General features: G+C 40.3%; 1 protein-coding gene across 2 annotated transcripts in view; it reads right to left on the reverse strand.

Moving 5' to 3' along the window:
- ETNPPL (ethanolamine-phosphate phospho-lyase) overlaps positions 1–21,305 on the reverse strand; it is a 35,142-nt gene that overhangs the window by 10,734 nt on the left and 3,103 nt on the right. The window contains exons 2-13 of one of the 2 annotated variants that reach the window (XM_014839081.3): positions 19,384–19,502; positions 18,963–19,122; positions 16,538–16,612; positions 15,555–15,645; positions 14,521–14,637; positions 12,295–12,377; positions 11,470–11,695; positions 10,420–10,574; positions 9,691–9,780; positions 9,334–9,464; positions 8,059–8,126; positions 6,346–6,903 (exon numbers count right to left, since the gene is read on the reverse strand). In XM_014839081.3, the coding sequence (XP_014694567.1) occupies positions 6,775–6,903; positions 8,059–8,126; positions 9,334–9,464; positions 9,691–9,780; positions 10,420–10,574; positions 11,470–11,695; positions 12,295–12,377; positions 14,521–14,637; positions 15,555–15,645; positions 16,538–16,612; positions 18,963–19,122; positions 19,384–19,502 (1,444 nt within the window). In that variant the 3' untranslated portion in view covers positions 6,346–6,774. Of the gene's footprint in view, positions 1–6,345; positions 6,904–8,058; positions 8,127–9,333; positions 9,465–9,690; positions 9,781–10,419; positions 10,575–11,469; positions 11,696–12,294; positions 12,378–14,520; positions 14,638–15,554; positions 15,646–16,537; positions 16,613–18,962; positions 19,123–19,383; positions 19,503–21,305 lie in introns of those variants that run through there. The other variant, XM_014839082.3, reaches the window with a different exon arrangement.

Here is a 21,305-nt window from a genome sequence, read left to right on the forward strand (position 1 = left end):
GGGCTCTGCATGCTTCTCTGTCTCGCTGTCAGTCAGACACCAGCTTTACTGCCATGAAGAATGCTCCATGCATCCCCGGAGACTCACTCCTGGGGTGCATTTTAATTAATTGGAAACACTTTCAATTTTGGATGGGTTGTGCCCCAGAAACTCCATCTTGGAGAAAACTTGAGAGGTTTCTCCGCCCTTATGATGTACTTGGACAGGTAGATCAACCTATAACGTTACTTGAGTTACAACCCAATGTCTGAGAAACCAAGAGCAACTGTCCTTAGAAAATCTTCGTAAGACTGGAAATGCAGCTCTAGAGGCAATTCAGGTTCCACCCACTTCCCTTATCTGAAAGAGCTTGCAAATCCTCTGGGGACTATCTAGTGCATCACTAATTCCTAAGACTGAAGGGAAAAAAAAGGAACAAGGCCAAAACACAGCCATAAGAGCACCCTCACCAAAAATCTAGCATCTTGAGTGTCTTCTCCACAAATATTAGTAAAAAGGCTCAAAACAAAATTTGGATTCATAACTAGGGAGCTTTGTATTACTGTACTTGATTCATGGCAGTAATTTTTAAAACAATAGCTGTGGAGACTCTGCGTATGTGTGTCTGTATGTATGTTAGATGTGTGTGATATTTTTACTTCTGGATGGTATGGCCCAAAATTAAGAGTTCTGTTTAATTGGCTAAAAGTAAGCACTACGTAAATTGTAAATATAATACAAACTAACCCAGATATCTTTCAAGTTACCATGATATAAATTAATCTTTGATAACTGAAAACTTATTTAAGATTGCTGTTTTGATTAAAATGGACATGTCCTCAGAGTCATCAGCATTTGATATGATGCAGACATACAGCCTGGGTTTACTAGTCAAGTAAGCCCATGTTATCCCTACTACAAATTTGTCAGCAAAATAATATCTCAGAATGATAACTGATTTTGTCCAATGTCTCATGAAGTTTTGTAGGCAATCTAAATAATTATTGGGAAAGAGTAAACTAAATAGATATGAAAAAGATAAAAGTGTTGGCTGAACTTTTTAACAATAATTATGTATTATGGCGTGTGTATTTAAAATAACTTCCAGGGGCTGGCCCCGTGGCCGAGTGGTTAAGTTCGTGCGCTCCGCTGCAGGCGGCCCAGTGTTTCGACGGTTCGAATCCTGGGCGCAGACATGGCACTGCTCGTCAGACCACGCTGAGGCGGCGTCCCACATGCCGCAGCTGGAGGAACCCACAACGGAGAGTACACAACTATGTACCGGGGGGCTTTGGGAAAAAGGAAAAAATAAAATCTTTAAAAAAAAAAAAAAAAAAGAATAAAATAACTTCCAAAACCTTTTTGGTAACTTGAAACTTTGAAGTTTTGCTAGGTGAAATTGAATGATAAAAAACTCACTGACTCTCTGGGTCATTTTTTAAATAAGATAAAATACTGAAACAATATAGTTAGACATGTCTAGGTTTATCTACTTTCGGCTTCTTATTACAAAGAAACTAAAAGATGTTGGGGTCTGTTAGTAAACTTGTCTTGTATTTTATTAAAAAATTGTACTATGAAGTAACATGTTTTTAGAAATTACAAAAGGTATTTATAAATTTGCCAAACCACAGAATACTAATGTAAACAACAGTTCATAACTTCTTAGTTTTTAGTTTTCACTAAGGTCAGTAAGGGTTGAAAATTCTAATTAATATGTGTAATTCAAGCTACTAAAATTAATAAGGAAAACAGATTTGTATTCAAGGAAAGTAAGACATGAGTTTTCAGTGAAGAAGGTATAAAGAATGGAAATACTTTTGTTTGTTGGGTTAAGAAAGATAAATTTGTCTTAAAGTACTGGAAGACAAAAAAAGGAAGCATGGGACAAATTTTGAATGTAAAAAGAAAGTTATAGAAGGTTTGTGAAAGAGAAATTCTGAAAGGAGTTTTATGCCTGGTCAAGTTGGCTAAGATTAAAGTAAATCCAATTAAGTAATTGAGTTTTAATGTAAAAAATGAGCTGGTGCAAAAATTAAAATTTGCTTTTCTCTCTCAAAAGGATAAGTTTCTTGAACTTTTGGTTTGCTCTTGATAAAGAGGTTATAAAAGGTTTTACTTTATTTTTGAGTAAGTCTACCTACAAGACAGAGAATCTGTGTTGTGTTAAAATAATTTCCTATGTTCAAAAAGACTGTGGTCTCTCTATTAAGATTTTTTCACTATTTTAACTCTGTTTACCCTTGACTGTTTCTGTTCTCACTTTGATTGAATAGAGTGAGCATTGTTTCCTGTTTGACCAAGTGTTTTAAAACCTTTTGATATTTTTGACAAGCTCCCCCCATCCATAAATATTCAAATCCTGAATAAAGTCTTTCTTTTGACCTGGAAGAAGAAAGAGAATTTTTCTGAGGATTTTCAGAGCGCTCCTGAGACTTCTCAAAGAAATTTGCTCTCTCTTCCTATAAGGAGGAAGATACTAAGCTAATTAGGCTTATTTGGTATGTTAAATTACATGGGAAGCATTGTCAAATAAGTGATGATAAACCTTCTAGGGTAGTATTATGTGGGTAAATGTTATTAATATAAGTTTTAAAAATTATATAACATTCCTAAAATTCTGATCTGTCCTGATTGTCAACCATAATTCTAGTGATTATCTTGAAGTGTTGTATGTTTCAGAAACAGCCAAGTCTTTTTGTCAATTGCCCTTTTGAGTCTTTTGTCATTTGTAGACAGTTGCTGTTTGATGCTTTTTGCTTTTGTAAATATGTTCTGTCTTCAGAGAAATTCATGGAAAGGATTCTGGCACTTTAGAATACAGGCTTCTGATAAGCTTCCTGATTATGAAACTGAACTGGGTAAGAAATTACAGAACTCTAACAGAGAAACTGATGACCTCATAAAACAGCTAACAGAAGATTAAGATCAAGAATTGATTAGACAGGACTGAATGAACTGATGAGGATGATTATAATTTATATGACTTTTCATTTGAGATATTGCTGATTTTTTTGACATTCTATTTTGTTTCCAGATTTAAGGAAGTCATTTTCTCTCTTTCATGCTAACTATGACATATATCAATATGATAAATTATACCTTTGTAAGCAGATTTGAAACATTTATTTATTTTTATCCCTACCTGATCTCTCCAGGATTTGGAAATTCTTAATGAGTGAGTATTGTTTTCATGGCAACATAGTTATTTGCATAAGTTCAATGAGAATCTGTTCTCCTTATAACAAGACACAATTGGAAACATGGGTTATATTACCAAGGTTTTGACTGGAATGTCGTATTTGAGAGAAACATACAGACTCAGATATGACAAGACACCTTTTGAGGAATAAAGGTTGACTTTTGGAAATAAAACCACTTGGAAATATTGGCCTGAAGCCTTGTTTACAGGGACTCCATCTCTCTTACCCAGTAAGTAAGGAAGGTCACTTATCTAGCAGGCACCTGGAACCTTGAAATATTTTGGGGAACCTCGAGAAGAGAGGAATCCACCCAAATCTGTAGGTATTGCAGGTGAAATCTGATGATAAGTCCTTGGCTTGGGTTTTCTGGCTTTGAGAGGCCTTTAAAGTTCAATCTAAGATTCCTCATAAAAAATTCCAGCAAAGCAGATTTAAAAGAGCCTATATTATCAATGGCTATTCTTGCTGTATTTGTGTAAACAATTGGGCAAAGTTTATTAAAATTAAACTTATCTTGCAAACCAGTTAGTCTTAATTTGGCTAACTTTTATAAAAATGAGGATGATTTTAGGGAGACAAATTATGTTTCAATAAAAACTATAGTACACATTCATGGATAGTTAGGTTCTAGTTCTGATAATGGTCTTTGAGGTTTTTGTTTTATATCTGTAACTGGATTAGATCCTGAATTCTTCTAGACTCTTGAAATATCTGGCTACAAATCTCCAAACTAATGTTTTCATTTTTTTCCCATCATTTTCACTTGGAATCACTGAGAACTGAACCTGGCCTTTTTCCTGAAGCCTTGCAAACTGAAGCTCGATAACTTGAAATGACAGAGATTCATGTATGTTGCTGTGTAAGATACCTGAACACCTGATGACATCATTAGGGACGTTTCAAACTGCAAAGGATGCTTCGACTCTGACACTTAGAAATCTTTTTGACTGGCTGCTGCTGGGGCTCATAGAGGTTTATAATTTGCTGGTCTATAATTTGCTCCCACCATTAAACTTGTTTTTCTTTTGGTCCCTCTAGAAATCCTTATTAAATACCTACTTACTTGCTCACACAATATAGGCCTAACTTTGGGAGTCCACTTGCATCACCGTCTTACTAAGAGACTGGTCCAATGAGATGGAACAACCTATGACCCACACCAATAGGATATCCCTGAAGCTTGAGGATGAACAACAATATGGGGAATTGATACTGGCTCAACACAAGGTTGACATAAGGGAAGCCAAACTGTAGAAAAGAAACCATATTGTAACTTTGAATGACCTCTGATTAACTAATCCAGACATGCTCTGTAGATTTTAAGGACCCTCCCAGTTGCTATAAGTTAATAACTTTGTTCTTTTGAGTTCCGTAGGAATGTGATGACCCCCAGGCATGGAGTCTATGCTGATAGCCATCATCAATGACAATTGAAAGATCAGGGTATAGGGCATTGCTCTGGTCTCTGACGCACATCCAGTAAAGCAAAAGACTATCAGGAACTGAGACCAGATATCTGCCCCACCTGGATATCAGATGGAGGCCCCACTGGATTAGGTCTATTTTTCAAGGACAGTTAAAATTTGGGTTGTCTATACTTCTTATCCTTCTGGTCTAATACCGGATTATAAAATGTGACTTTAGATGTTGTTCCAAAACTGTTGAGCAAGGTACAAAATTCTAATCATACAAAATGTCAACATGAAGCTGGGAACAAGAGAATATTTCCAAACGAGTGCTAAACTGGTTCATTCCTCTAACCCAGATCTATGCCCCAGTTCAGCAGGAAGTAGCTAGATGGGTCATTGCCCTGAATCCCTCAAGAATGAGGAATACCAAAGAATAGGAGGGATTGAAATTGGCCAACAGTTAGCCATTGATGATTAAGTAGCTAGGAACTAAAGTTTTTTTCCTTTTTGCAATTACTGATTATAGCTTTTAGTTGTTCCCCTGCCCATTGTTAACTGTGCTGTTTAAGCAATATACTGACTCCCACTAGGTTCCTACAGATAAAATCTCTCTGGAGCCTGGGTCACCATGGTAAAGGGCATTTGAGCTTTTCTTCAGAAATTAGAACCCCTTTGTCCACTCCAGGCCGGTTGAGACCACCAACTCATCAACTGGGCCCATGCAAATGTCCAATGGGTGACCTTTTGACATTAAGAGGCTGAAAACTCCTCCCTTTGATCATGCTAATGCTGCCATTTTGTCAGCACATGTCCTACGAAGAAGCATGGAATCTGACTGTGCTTGTGCAGATCATCAATTACCTCACCTCTCCTCCCCTCCAATCTCCTATCTCCACATTTCAGACCATGTTGCCCCCTCTCCCATAAATATCCCTGAGTTCCCATTTTTGGGGAAGTGGATTTGAGACTCATGCTCTTGCTTCCTCGCATGGCTTCCTTGTGATTAATCTCTCTCTGCTGCAATCTCACTGTCCTGGTCTTTGGCTTTCCCGGTGGCCGTCAAAAACAAATCTGGTGCAGTAACACACGGGCCTGCTCTTGTGTGAGGGGGTGTGCATAGCTGATAACAAACTTGATGGTGAGAAGAGGAAGATGATTGGCTGAAAGTGGATTTCCCAGTTGACAGGTAAGTGACCTGCCCAGGTGACACAGTCTGCGGAGACAGAGCCAAGGTCTCCTGACTGGGAATGCAGTGCTTTGCGTACTGCTGCTGTTCCAGCTCCATTTTTAAGAGTGTTTCTGGGCATACTCCTTGTACCCACTCCCAGTCCCCACAGGACTGTGACTGTCTACTCCTAGTTCCCTAACAGGGGTCTGAGTTATTCATTTGCTTTTTTTTTTTTTTTTGGAGGAAGATTAGCCCTGAGCTAACATCGGCTGCCAATTCTCCTCTTTTTGCTGAGGAAGACTAGCCCTGAGCTAACATCCGTGCCCATTTCCTCTACTTTATATGTGGGACACCTGCCACAGCATGGTGTGCCAAGCAGTGCCATGTCCGCACCCGGGATCCGAACCATCGAACCCTGGGCCACCAAAGCGGAACATGTGAACTTAACCGCTGCGCCACCGGGGGAGACCCTACATTTGCTTTTTAACGTTTGCTGTATGGGATTTTTTCCCAAATGGCTTTCGTTTTACCACCGCAACCCCTAATAGTCTCTGCAAAGAAGGGTAAACACTTTGCTAGTGAAAAGTTTTTGGTTTATATCACCTTTTATTTTATTATAGTCCACAAATACACTTATATATAAGTGAAATTATTACAGAATTCATATTTTAAGGCACTATGTCTCCAAAGTTAAGGAATCTACTGTACTTTGCTCTAATTTCAAACATTAAAACATGAGACGTAAACCTGCCAACTTAATATTCAACTTGAAGCTTAAATTTAGTAGAATAAATTAATTACGCTTGGAAATCTCAAGTAAGGAATTAACAGGCTTGAGGCTGAACTGATAATCTTGACCTGGTTTGATTATCACCCGGTTTATTCTTATTACTCATTTAGCTTCTTTATTTACAAGTCTAAATGGAATGCAAATTCTCCCTACAGAGGGTATAACAGAGCTGCTCACAGAAGAGGCCCTTCCAGTCAGTCTCTCTTGCTGTAAAATGCTAATCTCTCACGTCTTGAGCCTCTTACTGAGCAGTGAAGGTTTGTCTGCACACAATCTATTTCTCTTTTGGCCAGGATTTTCTTTGGGGTCCGGGGTGCCATCACTGAGCAATTCTGAGGGTGCTTCCTTAGGCATCTGCAAGACAGGGCACAAACTCCAGCTGGCACTCCCCCTCCCACCCGCCAGCCTCTGCAGGGCTCATGCTGCAGGCCAGCAGACACCCACAGCCCACGGGAGGACGCAACACAACACAACACAACTATACTGCCCAAATACTGCCCAAACCCTCATTAGCATCTTCCACTGACATCTGAAGTGCCATGTCCACTTAAAATGTGGGACTCCGAGCCACAATTTCAGAAACGTGTGTTAACTGCTAACTCCACGTAGGTCTTCCCCCGGTGAACCCCTGTTTCTGGAAGCCCCTTTTCAGTGCCTGCCCAGTCCTCACAGCTGGATTCTGTCCTAGACAGATAAACTACTCTTGAAGAGCAGATAATCGTTGATTTCCACAATTGGTTTGTGTTGTACCGAGAGACAGAAGCAGTCCTGTTAGCGATTTGTTTGCTCCCATTCAAACGGCCTACTGTTTTCATCAGGCAAAGGGCTTTGCTGACTGCACTGAACCCCAAGGCACTGAGTGTTCCTTTATGCGTGGAAGTCATAAACAAACAACAAATTATGCAACGAAGCCTCTCAAGGTTTTGCCTTTCTGTTTCTGTTTTCCCAGGAGCTCTTTCTCACACCCTGGGCGGCTCAGGGGAGGATGGGAGGCCTCTGCTGGAAGCATGCCAATGCAGAACTAGGCCACTCGGGGCCAGATGGTGCCCGGCCCTGCGGCCACTCAGAAGTTCCACTTCAGTTCACTCCAGGCCGGACTCTGGTGTCTAGGGCCATGCTGCTAACGCTGCTGCTGACCTTAAAGCGTGGAGCAGGGGAGTCCCAGGCAGAGCCAGGCAGCCCTCGGAGCAGCAGTGCGGCGTGTAGGACGCTCACCATCATCTCTCTCTGTGTTTTGCGGCCCCCTTTGCGGGCCGAGGTTTGCTTGGTTGTTTTTTGGTGTGAGAATGATCCTTTAAGAATGGTTCTTTGGCTTTATTGCTTTCAAGTGGTATGACACTGCCTTGAAATTTAATTGTGCACTCAAAATTGCAACAATAAGCCAACCCTAGTGAAGGTGGGCTTTATTCTAAAGGTCACTGTACAATTTTTAAAAAAATTTGCATTCCCTTTTCTTAAACTCCCGAAGTTTTTAACTTTTCCCCTAAAAATAAAGCAGCAGACTCTTACCTTTGTTCTGCACGGTGTGTTCTCAGGGACCACACTCTCCGTTTGGGCTCCGATGGCTTCTTCTAAAACTACATCAAGGAAGATACAATGGAGCAGACAGAATAACATAAGAGTCTTTAAAAAAAAAAGATAAAGCTTTTTGGTATCTATAGGAATACCCTGAAAAATAGAGAGATAAATGTGTTAAAAAATGTGTCACTATTAAAATTGCTGCTTTTAAACTTTTATTGTAGCATTTCAGCATTCTCATGCACAAGCGGCACGGGGCCTGTGTTGGCTATGCCTGTTCACTTTACTCAAAGGAAGTTCTTCGGCCCAGCGTGATAATGCTGAAGCTCTGAGTTTTTTAAGCAATAGTGAGAGATTCGCCCCAGCCCCTCATCCTCCTTCCACCTGGCCCTTCAGGGGACAGGGGACATGCAAGTGGGTGAGGAATCCTACCAGGTTTGGGTGTGAACCTACGCTTGATCCAAAGACAGTGACGCATTACAGACAATTTGGGCTGACTCTCAAATTTCCAAACCTTAATTACCCATTTCCTAAGCTATTTTGGTTCCTGGCTTCTCAGCCTTATCCTAACCCTAAAAGGTGAGAAGGGAGCAGAGAAGACGAATCTTAAAAATATAACTAAAGCAACCACAAACTTTCTAACATTTGACAGTGCTTTCTGTTTTTCAACATAGTTTTACATCTCTGGTTTACCTTCTATCTCAATTTATGCTCATAACAGAAAAATAAATTAACCTACTTATATAACATAGGTAAACAAAACATAAATCCTATGATGGGCTGTAACTCTCAACAACAAGCAATAGCCCTCAGATGAAATCTACGCAAACAACTCAGCATACAGTAAACAACTATTAACCTAAAGCCTATAATTTGTATTAATAACGTCTCATGTATTTTCATGGTACAATGCTGAAATATTATATGCTGCATAATTTGTGGTGCACGGTATAACGCGGACATGCAGTTTTTTTAAACAAGTGAAAATAAACCATAAAAATAAAACCGTGTGCCACTTCAGTAAAAACTGAGATGTGGAGTGGTGTAGGTACAAACAGGAGATTTTGATTCCACTGGATCCACGTAGTTATTATTGCTCAGCTATCTTTTTCTAGTTCTAAAGACAAAGTCATACATTCACTTCTGCCCTCCTTCGCCTCCGTCATGAACGACAAGATGCACAGTCAGGCAGGACCAGGCCGGGGCTGGGGTGGGGAGCAGGGAGGCTGGGGGGCAAGGAGGCATCTTCAAGGTCTGCGCACTGACCTGTCAGAACCCCGTCCAGCTGGTCCACCATAAACTTGGCATCTTCTTTCGTGAAGCACATGGGCGGTTTTATTTTAAGCACGTTTCTGTGAGGTCCGTCGGCGCTGAGAAGCACTCGATTTTCCTTCATCCTAATTAGTGCAGGAAACACATATGAGTGGATACAAATAGTCACTCAGATCATTTCAGAATGGCAAGAACGCACGGCAGGTGAGTATTCGCTAGCAGGAGGCACACACTTAGAAACTGCACGCATCTTGCCCTCTCCTTATTCGGAGAGATGATGGGAAGGAAGAAAAGCTTTCACGGGGGTGGGCATCCCAGAGCCCAGATACCCAGCGGGTGGGGAGCCCTTACTTGTAGATGACGTGCTGAGCTTCCGCTGTGGCTGGGGTCCTTTTCTGACGGTCCTTCACTAAGTCAATGCCGACAAAAAGGCCAACGCCCCTGGGGGAGGTGAAGAAAGAACTCTTGACAAACATTCTTTGCACTGTCACAAAAAATCAACACTGTCCCCAAACTTCAGTTTAATTTGAAGCTGAATGTTCTTCCCTTTAAGGGTAACTGTTATTGATCCTAATTAATTCAAGATACTAATCCAGTGCCTACGGCTCTTTCCAATTTTTGAACCAAATTAGTTTTTGTCACCCACTTAATTGTAAAAAAAAAAAAAAGGCTTAAAACAACCTTTTCATGATATTTAGTTTCTCAGCACCTTAATGATGATAAATGTTTATTGTTTATAAATATCTACGAAAAAAATTGAGTTTTCCAGGATATCATTTTAAATAATTCTTAATAGATCATTGTGAGTTACTTTAAGTTCTTGCTTTTCATCTTTTGGGTGGTGAAATTACCCCAGCTTTATTTTTTTATAAACAGTATAAAAGTCAGGAAAGACATACACCCAAAAGTTGACAGTGGGGAGATCTTGGTTCTGGATTAAGAGTGATTTTTGTTTTCTATGCTTTCTGGGGTTTTCTAGACTTGGTTTTATGTAATTTATTTTAAATTTATAAGATAAAATATAAGCTATTTTCATTTGGAAAAATGAATAACTAGCAGACCCCTTCATGATCAACACACCTGACATCTCCGATCAGTGTGTGCTTAGCCTTCTGCCTGTTCAGTAACTCGGTGAGGTAAGTCCCCACCCTCGTGGCGTTCCCCTGAAGGTCTTCGTTCTCAATCACATCTAGGACAGCCAAACCCACGGCAGAGGACACTGGGTTTCCTCCATACTGCAGAACCAAGACAAAGGAATAGTTGAATTAACGGCATTGCTTCCTCTATGAGATATTTGGCTCATATGTAAGCAAGCGAAGATACAGTTTTAATAAAACCTTTGCTCGTGATGTTCGTTTCTTAGATTTAGAACGTAGCATGATTCTGTTCATTCAGGATTGAGTGAAAATTCATTCCAAATTATATTCTCTATGCTGCATAATGGGTATGAAGGACTGTCAGGGAATTTCCTGGTTCATCTAAACAAAAGCAGACATTGTATTGGGAATTAAAGATTTCAGAGCGTGGTTTAGTGAGGGGGATACAGCTTTTTGCCCCTGAATAGTTGTGTGAAAACAGCTAAACAATGACATTTTCTCCAAATAATTTATGTCCTTATATTTGAATCTTACTTTTAGTTGTTAACAAGTCCTATTGTACACACTGCACAAACTATAATAATTTTTCTAAGCTTAAAGCTTATGACATTTGGGGGTAAATCCAAGGAAATAAAATTTCCCAAAGATAGAAATTTAGTAAGTCCAATGACAGCCATATAACATTTATAGAAGTGAATCTAGATACTTTAGAAATGTTGGGGAATTTAAATGTGACAGAAAACCAAGAAGATCATATCATCTATGAATGAAATACCATAACCTGTAGAGTTTAGCAGGGCAGCCGCCTATGATTGGACAATTAATAAGAACATTTTAGGAAGGGGAAAGACACACGAGGAAAAATATAAGGAGGATTGTGCCAGATAGAATGAAATACAGTAGATCAAAGTTTGGCTGGGGTCCTGGGGTGGGCAGCAGGAAACACCGAGCTTTATTTTACTACATCGGCAAGAAGTGCAAGAACATGCATTATTTTTCCCTCTCAGCATTAAAGTTGGAAACCAAAATTTACCGTATTGAAATACTCCATCCCAGAGCTGCTGAAGGCTTCTGCAATTTCTTTGGTTGTTACTACACATGCAATTGGGTGGCCATTGCCCATGGGCTTCCCCATTGTGACGATGTCTGGAACAAAGTCTTTGCCATGCATTTGGAAGCTCCAGAAATGTTTCCCAACTCGGCCAAAGCCGACCTGAACTTCATCAGCTATGACCACACCCCCTGCTCCGCGTACGTACCTGAAAGGCAAAGGGGCAGTCTAATGCGTCCAGGCACTGGGAGTGCCCAAACCCACCCACAGAGATACAGATGACTGAGGACTTAGAAGAATGTTGTTAACCTGAAGCCTGTAACCTTTCTCAAAAATATTTCAGTGCTCAAAACCCCCAATGACATTTATGTGATGTCATTGACTTTGACATGTAATCACATGATTTCCAGATTAGATATACTCTACATTGCTTGGGTTTGTGCTGTTTAAGTAGGCAATACTGAAGTATTTTAAGTGGCAAGAGAAAGAATTGAACAAGTAGTAGTTTTTAGCAGGTTTAATCTTCAAATTTTTACTAATTGGTAAGGCTTGGGCACCAATCAGAGGTTGCCAGGCGGGTCGGGACCAGAGTTTTGGAGGCCCTCCTGCTGAACCCTGTGCAAACCCTTTATTTGCTGGACCTTGGGAAGGTGGAGGAGTTCCTGGAGCCCTGGGGCGGCAGGTACTCTGAAGTGGATATTTGCCAGCTAGTCTGGAAATACTTCAATATTTTAACAACCAGTATGGCCCTACAGAATTGTCCCAGTGCCCTTAGTCTCACCAAAGGTGCCCAAATCAAGTACATACTCTGCCACTTTCTGGAAGTAGCCTGCTGGAGGAATTATCTGTCCGCCACAACTCTGCATGGATTCAGCAATAAAGGCAGCAATCTATACAAGAGAAGATGGAGTCAAAGTCCATTAGGTCCTCCTCCTACCCCCAGAAAAGAGGACGTCTGACAGAGCAGATTATTTAAAGAATGGCTGGGGGGCTGGCCCAGTGGCGCAGTGGTTAAGTTCACACGTTCCGCTTCAGCGACCAGGGGTTCGACGGTTCGGATCCCAGGTGCAGACATGGCACCGCTCGGCAAGCCATGCTGTGGCAGGCATCCCACATATAAAGTAGAGGAAGATGGGCACAGATGTTAGCTCAGGGACAGTCTTCCTCAGAAAAAAGGAGGATTGGCAGCAGATGTTAGCTCAGGGCTAATCTTCCTCAAAAAAAAGAATGGCTGGGAATGGACCTGTGGTAAGTGGTAAATAGGCCATTTGATTAAAAAAAAAAAAAAAAGATGTCTATGCTGGAAAAGCAATTGATCTGAAGCATTGGTTTCTGAAATTCTAGGGTACCAGTGAAACTACCACGAGAAATGGAGGAGAGGGCGCCTTCTATTTCTCCAAGTTTAATTTAAATGCAGTGTTTTCATTAGGATCAACTGAATAAGACTGATGTTTTGATCAGTCTTTGAGATGAACCTCTAAAAAATTACCCAGGTTCTAACCATCTTCCTGTGTGGCCTGTTTGCTCAGGTTGGTGAAACAGGACGGACTGCCTGAGCCTGGAACCTGCATAAGGACGGGTTGGGTGACTTGTGGCCACACTCCTAAGTTACTGTGCTGCATTTCTAAGTCTAGCCCTGAACCAGACTTAACTCAACAGAATTAGGCAATTCATAACAGGAACCTCAGAGAAAGTGTTCCAGGGGCTGCTTCTGCTTCTATGAAAGGAGCAGTAGAAATAGGTAAGACTGAATGAAGAAGAGAATACAAACAAATAGTATGAGATATGAAGGCAAGAGAATCAGGGTTCTCGTCCAGACGTCCTCTGAGGAACTGCATTACTTTGGCTTAAGTCCTTCACTTTAAAATATTTCATTTGTTAGCTATAAAATGAGGCCGTTGGACTCAAGAGATTGCTTTCTAAAATTCCATGATTTTAACATTCTGAGGCATCTATCTTATATTTGCTCATTGCTTTCAGCATTGTTAACATGACATCAATTCAGTAACAACTGAATGCCAATGTTCTCAAAGAATTATCCAAATCCTTTGAACAGTGAAAAGACCCTATGATCTTGGTAATATAAATTTTTTTCTGGAAGAAGTGCTTACTGTTCATAGGCTACGTTTGAAGAGGAAAAGGGTTTGAACAGCTAGAGCTTAAGGCTACCTGCACAGATATGGCATTGGAAGAAAGGAAAAGCATATGGGATGGGAAGAAAAAGGAGAAACAGTCAAGAAATGCAAATGACTCTCCAGTCATTAAGATAAAAATATTTGAACTGTAAAAGCAAAGGCCTCATTTCTATCTCAATTAAGATTTTTTTTCTTGCTATGTTGATGCCATAAGCCAGTTTAAAGGCAAAGAATGTGTCAAATCGCATTAAAACTCCACCTAAACCCCGAATGGGCTGAGAATTTAATGCCAAGTTGGAGACAGTAGGATGAAGACTGAGAAAGTGGAAACTCTTTCTCCTACTCTGGAGGATTCTGGCTCTGCCTTAGAAGTCCAGGCCCAGATTGGAAGAACACTTTTCTGCCTTGGCTAACCCAGGCTCCGCAGCTTCAGGAAAGGTGACAGTTCCAGGGCAGCATCAAGGATCCCTGTGGGTCTGGAGTCTGCACAGGTCCCGAAGCTCCAGGGCGTCTCTGCTCTTCCTCCCCTGCACCGTGTATCAGTGCCTGCTGTACTCTCCAGTGGCATAGTCTGTCTGCGGCTATCAACCTTTCTTGATCCTCTCTCCCCCTACCCCTTTGGACCAGAGTCTGCATCCCACGGGGAAGGTCAGAATTAGGCCAACAGTTCTGCAACAGGCATAGTGATTGCATTTCCAGAATAAATAAAAGTAGATAGTTTTAGAGGCATGACTATAATAATACACCTTTTGAAATATGAACCAAATGAAAATGTAACCAGAGAAGAACAAAAAGGGAATTTGGATCTAATCCTTTTCCTCCTCTTCAATGTATCACAATGATTTCAACCCCTTTTATAAAAAGATGCTAAAATGTTTCCAAAGCTGTGAATACAAACCTTCCTTCCACGGTTCTGCGCTTCTTCAATAATTTTCTTCACTTCATCTGCATAAGCACTGGCTGGGTCTGCATGGTTTTCTCTGTATTTTCCTCTGTAAATATCTGGAGTTGGTGCCTGAAAACATCAAAGGAGACCGTTTCTCAGGGTTTGCCTCTGACAAATGAACTTCAAAAAAAAAGAGCATGTCAGAAAGGTGACCATGTGAATTTAAGTGACTTTAGTTTCCTTTGTTCATTCTCCTTAACGTTGCGGAATTCTGTAAAGAACTGAAATGTTTGCATTGTGAACAGGAGCTTGGATTTGCTCCAAGACCCTTATAAGTCAAGACTGCATCCCTATTCACATAAGGAACATATTCAAATCAACAAGTGGGACCATATTATTTGAATATTTCATTGATGAAAACTGCATTAACTATTCTATATTGAAAATAAACCAACACTTACCAACTATATTGCAAATTGTAATCATTCAGAAAACTAGAGTGCCTTAGCACTGATTCCCGATCTTAAAATTTTGAAAGAAGGTACTGATGATTCTCTTAAGAATGAAGGATTGATGATCCTTAATTAAAATAAACACACCAAATGAGTTTTACTGTTTCAACAACTTAATTGGTTTTTAAATTTTATTTTATTTACTATTTTATTTAATACATCTAAATAATAATTTAGCATAGAGAATGAAATTTAATTTTAAGACAGTAATACACACTTGATTCAACTCCAAATTTCGAGTTGGCATTAGTGATAGAAAAAATAACTGAAGATCAAGGGGCAAGAAAAATAAAATGATAGCTGCAAATATCAGCTGTCATTACCACCATACGAATTTGCCTACTGTCAAACTCCTCAATGGAGTTCAAACTCCACCCGGTCATTATCTAGCTCCTTGACTTGAGCAAGCCACATATCTGCTCTGGATCTTTGTTTCTTTCTCATGGCTTCATTTCCATGAGAGGATTGGATGGGATTATCGCTAGGCATTCTTCCAGTCCTAACATTCTGATTCTGGGAGGCTAAGATGCTCACCACATGGACAAATTCTTTCTTGACATCTTTGCCCTTTCGAAATTTATACGGGCTGATCTCTATTAAAGATGATAGGTGACCATGGTAAGCACTGAAAAGAAAAAGAACAGTAAGAAAAATCACTCACAGAAGGATGTTTTTCTAGTATATGAAAAATAGCATTGCATATTATCCAGGAAGAATCTCAACATTGGAGCCAGATTTAACTATATGGGGTCTAATTTTTCATAGCAAGACTGGCCATAAAATTTGTTGAGTTCTCCGTACTCATGTGATAAAACACATGGAAAGCCAAGTATGTATCCTCATAGACAATTTCTCTTTAGCAGGAAAAAAACAATTTCTTTGGATTATATTAAATCTGCTAAATTAGATAGTCTAAATGTGAAAAGTTATTTTCTACAGCTTCATGAAGAACTCCATGTGTGTATATCCTTTAAATGCATTTGATAGCACATTCCAGTAAATTTTAAAAACAACTTTATATCATAGAGTGGCTAAGGGTTTCTGTTTGGGATGGTTTCTAATAGACATCCAAGTGCAAATATTGGCAAATACCAGTTGGTAAGGAACAGGAGGTTTCTTCCAGAAGAACTAAGATTGAGAGGCGATCAGGTGGCTATCAAATTCATTCCTCTCACTTAAAATACAAGTGGCTAGGATGTCCCTTTTCTGTTTCTTGCCCAGAGATATAATTGGGTAATCTGGACAAGAAATTCTAAATGGCCCATGCATAAATAAAAGGAGGAGGGAGGACTCCTTCCAGCATGGCTAAGACGCGCTACAAGGCCGCACTACACGCTCAGAAGGAATGAAGCATCTGCCAGGCCCAAGCTGGCCTGGTACCTTAATACATAACAAAAATCATTGTGCCATATACCCACCCTCCTGTACACGCGCTTATGGTATTAGTATGGACAAGATCAATACAACTTTGTCTCTGAAGGAGCTGCTTGCTGAGAAGTCTTGCATCTAAGACTTACTGGTCAAGGGTGATCACATCTTGGTGGCCTCTGAACTGTCGAGCCAGGCGTAAGGCTAAGTCATTGGCTTCAGATCTATTAAAATAACATAGAGGAAGGGGACAATGTGACATGAGCTCTTTTAAAAATAGTTTCAAGTGTTAATTACAGAAGTTGTAAGATTCCAGTGATTCATAAATGCATAAAGAAACAAGTTGACATCCTCTCCTTGCCCACCCAGCAATCTCGCTTCACCTTCTAGTACAAGTTCCCCAGGTGTCCTCAATAAAGAATGGGGCATGGGGCTGGCCCTGTGGCTGAGTGGTTAAGTTCGCGAGCTCCGCTGCAGGCGGCCCAGTGTTTGGTTGGTTCGAATCCTGGGCGCGGACATGGCACTACACATCAAACCACGCTGAGGCAGCGTCCCACATGCCACAACTAGAAGGACCCACAACGAAGAATATACAACTATGTACTGGGGGGCTTTGGGGAGAAAAAGGAAAAATAAAATCTTAAAAAAAAAAAAAAAAGAACGGGGCGCATAGGAGAAACCCAATACAAATTAAGGATATGCTGCTCATTTCAAACCTGAGCCCAGTTCTGCCACATCAGTCAGTGCCTAACTTTGAGGACACTAAGAAGCCTGCTGTCACCAGGAGGAAGGGAGGCCGTGAGCCCATTGACTCGGCTACTAAACTGTGAGCACAGACCAATATTTGATGAGCTCCTTATCTATAAAATGAAGGTCATATTTTTTCTATCTGATTTAGAGTGTAAATATACTACTCAGACACAAGGAAGAAACCAATCATTTGCGGGGTGTTTACTATCTGCCATACATCACACTGAGTGTTTTGCTTATATTTATTCTCATAACTACTTTGCAAGGCAAGTATTGCCATCTTCTTTTTATGGATGAGGAAACAGCCTCAGAGAGGTTAAGTAACCAGAATAAGTTCCCACAGCTGACAAGAGGCAGAGCCAGTATTCCGACTGAAGCCTGTTTAACTTCAAGATCATTCCTGGTACCACCCCAGGCTCTGCCACCTCCAGTCTTTGGTGACAGCACTCTTTGGGGCTAATCCTTCTTTGACAGTATAGGATTCTTTAGAAGCAAAAGTCAAATATTATCATACTTAATTTATGAAGGCGAGAATGCTTTATAATGACAAATTAGATCCTAAAATATCTTAATCCTTTGCAAAGAAAAAGAACAATGTTCTAGTTGTAAATTTGGTTTAAAAAAATCTCATTGAAAAGAGAAAAGTGAATCACAGGGTCATAAAATTGGACATTTACAGAATTTCTAATAGTTTTAATACATGGACACATATACATCATTTTAATTTTTTATTTTATTTTATTTTTTTGAGGAAGATTAGCCCTGAGCTAACTGCTGCCAATCCTCCTCTTTTTGCTGAGGAAGACTGGCCCTGAGCTAACTGCTGCCAATCCTCCTCTTTTTGCTGAGGAAGACTGGCCCTGAGCTAACATCCATGCCCATCTTCCTCTACTTTATATGCGGGACGCCTACCACAGCATGGCGTGCCAAGTGGTGCTGTGTCTGCACCCGGGATCCGAAGTGGCCAACCCTGGGCTGCCGAAGCGGGAACGTGTGAACTTAACTGCTGCACCACCGGGCCGGCCCCCATATACATCATTTTTAAAATATGAGTTAATGTTGTATAGACAGGTTTCCTCCCAATACAATATTGCATTGTGAGCAATAATGTACTTTTTCAAAATGTACTTTTTAATGTCTACATAATATTCCATAGAATGCATATATAATAATTTGAATTTGCAGAATTTGAAAGTTGGAACACATTTATTCACTTGAATTTATCCCTTCCTTCTTTGTATTTGTGTTGGGGAAATGTGTTCAATTGTCCAAGAAGACAAATAAATCAAAAATCTTACAAAAGTTATATCTTGTTTAGTAGAGGTTTTTTTCCTTTGCTAAAATTTTTTATTCATGCTTTGAAAAAACCATCCGGGCTCATTGATCTTTAGCTCGGAACTCTGCTGCGGGAAGAGGTGAGTGCCATTTGACTAGTCAGGTTTTTCCACGTGAACACCAGACTTGAATCTTTCTGCCATAGTTATGACATGAGTATCTATCCTTTAGGGACAGTAGTGGGTGTGCTTTCCCACAGAAGCCACGGTAATAAAAACCTGAGTGGCTTGCACATGTTCATCATCAGGCTGTCGTAGGGGCGTCAAAAGCCTCAGATATGCTGTCAGGTGTCCCATCTACAACAAGCTCATGGAGGAAGCAGAAGAACCAGAAGGGCCAGATCCCCAACGTGGGGTCACTTAGCAAATGGCAAGAATCTCAGGAAACGTTTTTAGACATCTGTGCTCCACCACGAATCAAAAAGAGTGTGTGGGAGAGTAAACCAGGAGAGTGGCGGGAACGGGGAGGGTGGGGAGCCTGGAAACTTACCCTGAATTTGTAAAATAGCAGACAGACAGCTGCTCCGGCAGGGTCGCTGCGAGGCGCTTGGCGTACTCCACGATGTTGTCGTGCAAGAATCGAGAATTTGTGTTGAGCACTTCCATCTGCTTGAGGGCAGCTTTGACCACTTCAGGGTGACAGTGTCCCACTAAAGGTTAGAAGACAAAAGCCCAAGACATTAGTTACCATTCTAAAAGTCTGGGAAGCGAGAGGATTCTGAAGTGAGAAAAAAAAAGAGTTGAGCTTCTTTCTCTCCCACATTTTGCTACAACTTTTCCCTGCCAGGACGACCGGCCCGTTCAGCCAAGAACTGCAGCCACTGCAACTCCTGGGACAAATATTGCTGGTGCCAAGACCGCCTTACTGGATAAACATATCGCTCAAGGCTCAACAAAGACAGGACACTGACCGTGGGCGACATTGTTGATACAGTCCAGGTACCGCTCGCCTTTCTCGTCAAACATGTACTGCCGCTGGGCTCGCACTATTTTGATGGGATCCGCAGCATACAGAACTTTGCAAGAGGGCCTAGAGATAAGGACAGGAAACACTTTGGTCTGGTAGGACTGCTGGGTGTTTTTCCTTCCCCGTGAAGGTCACCATCAGTGGAAAATTACAGTTACATAAAGGAAAGGAAAACACCACCTGGGTGACACACGTTTTTAAAAATTTCATGTCAGCCTGGAAACTTTTACCTTAATCCCCATTCGTGACACTGCTCACATTTTTTTACACTTGTTTTATTAAATTTGCCATGATTTGACAACTCTGTTTAGAGGCACTTGGATCAACTCTGATACCTCTAATTATGCAAACCAATAAGTAATTTTCCTTTGGGGAATTTTGTTCTACCAGGAAAACAAATCTTTTTTTCCTGACACTTACTGTGTGTCAGGAACTCACAATATTATAAATATTATTACATTTGATCCTCCCAACAATCATATGAAATAGGGGTTATTATCATGCTCATTTTTGTGGGTGAGGAAACTGAGGCACAGAAAAATTAAGAAACATGTTCCAGGTTACACAGCCAGTAGACGAGACAAGCAGAGTTGTACAGCAGACTGTCTTAAGCCACAGCCCAAGGAAGGGCATGCCTGCTGCTTTCTCTCTCTCTCCTTCTCATCTAATCAATAAAGAAATACATAGTACTAAAAGCTAAATACAAGCAACTCGGTGTTAAATACAATGAAGAAGACTTTATATAAGAGATCATTTCCATGCTTTTTGAGTGGTACGTGTTTTGTATCAAGTGGATTTTCCATCCTTAAATAATGAATCCAATTATTCCACTAACCTCTTAATCTACTCTTTTGAGCATAATAAAAAGTCATCCAACATACTAAAATCAATTGTATTTCTGTACACTAACAAAGAAATAGCAGAAAGAGAAACCAAGACTACAATCCCATTTACAATTGCAACAAAAATAATAAAATACCTAGGAATAAATTTAACCAAGGATGTGAAAGACCTGTACACTGAAAAGTATAAAATATTGTTGAAAGAAATCGAAGAAGACGCAAAGAAATGGAAAGATATTCATGTTCATGGCTTGGGAGAATTAACATGGTTAAAACGTCCATACTTCCTAAAGCAATCTGCAGATTCAACGCCATCCTTATCAAAACCCCAATGATATTTTTCATGGAAATAGAACAAAGAATCCTAAAATTTATATGGAACACCAAAAGACCCCGAATAGCCAAAGGAATCCTGAGAAAAAATAACACAGCTGTTTGTATCACACTCCCTGATTTCAAAATATTCTAAAGACTATAGTCATCAAAACAGCAGGATACTGGCACAAAAACAGACACACAGGTCAACGGAACAGAATCCAGAGCCCAGATATAAACCCACACATCTATGGACAGGTAATTTTCAACAAGGGAGCCAAGAACATAGAATGGAGAAAGGAAAGTCTCTTCAATAAACGGTGTTGGAAAAACTCGACAACCACATGAAAAAGAATGAAAGTAGACCATTATCTTACACCATACGCAAAAATTAACTGAAAATGGATTAAAGACGTGAACGCAAGACTTGAAACCATGAAACTCTTAGAGGAAAACATAGGAAGTACATTTTGACATCAATCTTAGCAGTATCTTTTTGAATATCATGTCTCAACAGGCAAGGGAAACAAAAGAAAAAATAAACAGATGGGACTACATCAGACTAAAAAGCTTCTGCAGAGTAAAGGAAACCATCAACAAAAGGAAAAGACAATCCACCAGCTGAAAGAAAACATTTGCAAATCATATATCCGACAAGGGATTAATTTCCAAAATATATAAAGAACTTATATAACTCAACAACAAAAAA

The sequence above is a fragment of the Equus asinus genome, chromosome 3 (assembly GCF_041296235.1).
Source record: "Equus asinus isolate D_3611 breed Donkey chromosome 3, EquAss-T2T_v2, whole genome shotgun sequence".
Classification (NCBI taxonomy): domain Eukaryota; kingdom Metazoa; phylum Chordata; class Mammalia; order Perissodactyla; family Equidae; genus Equus; species Equus asinus.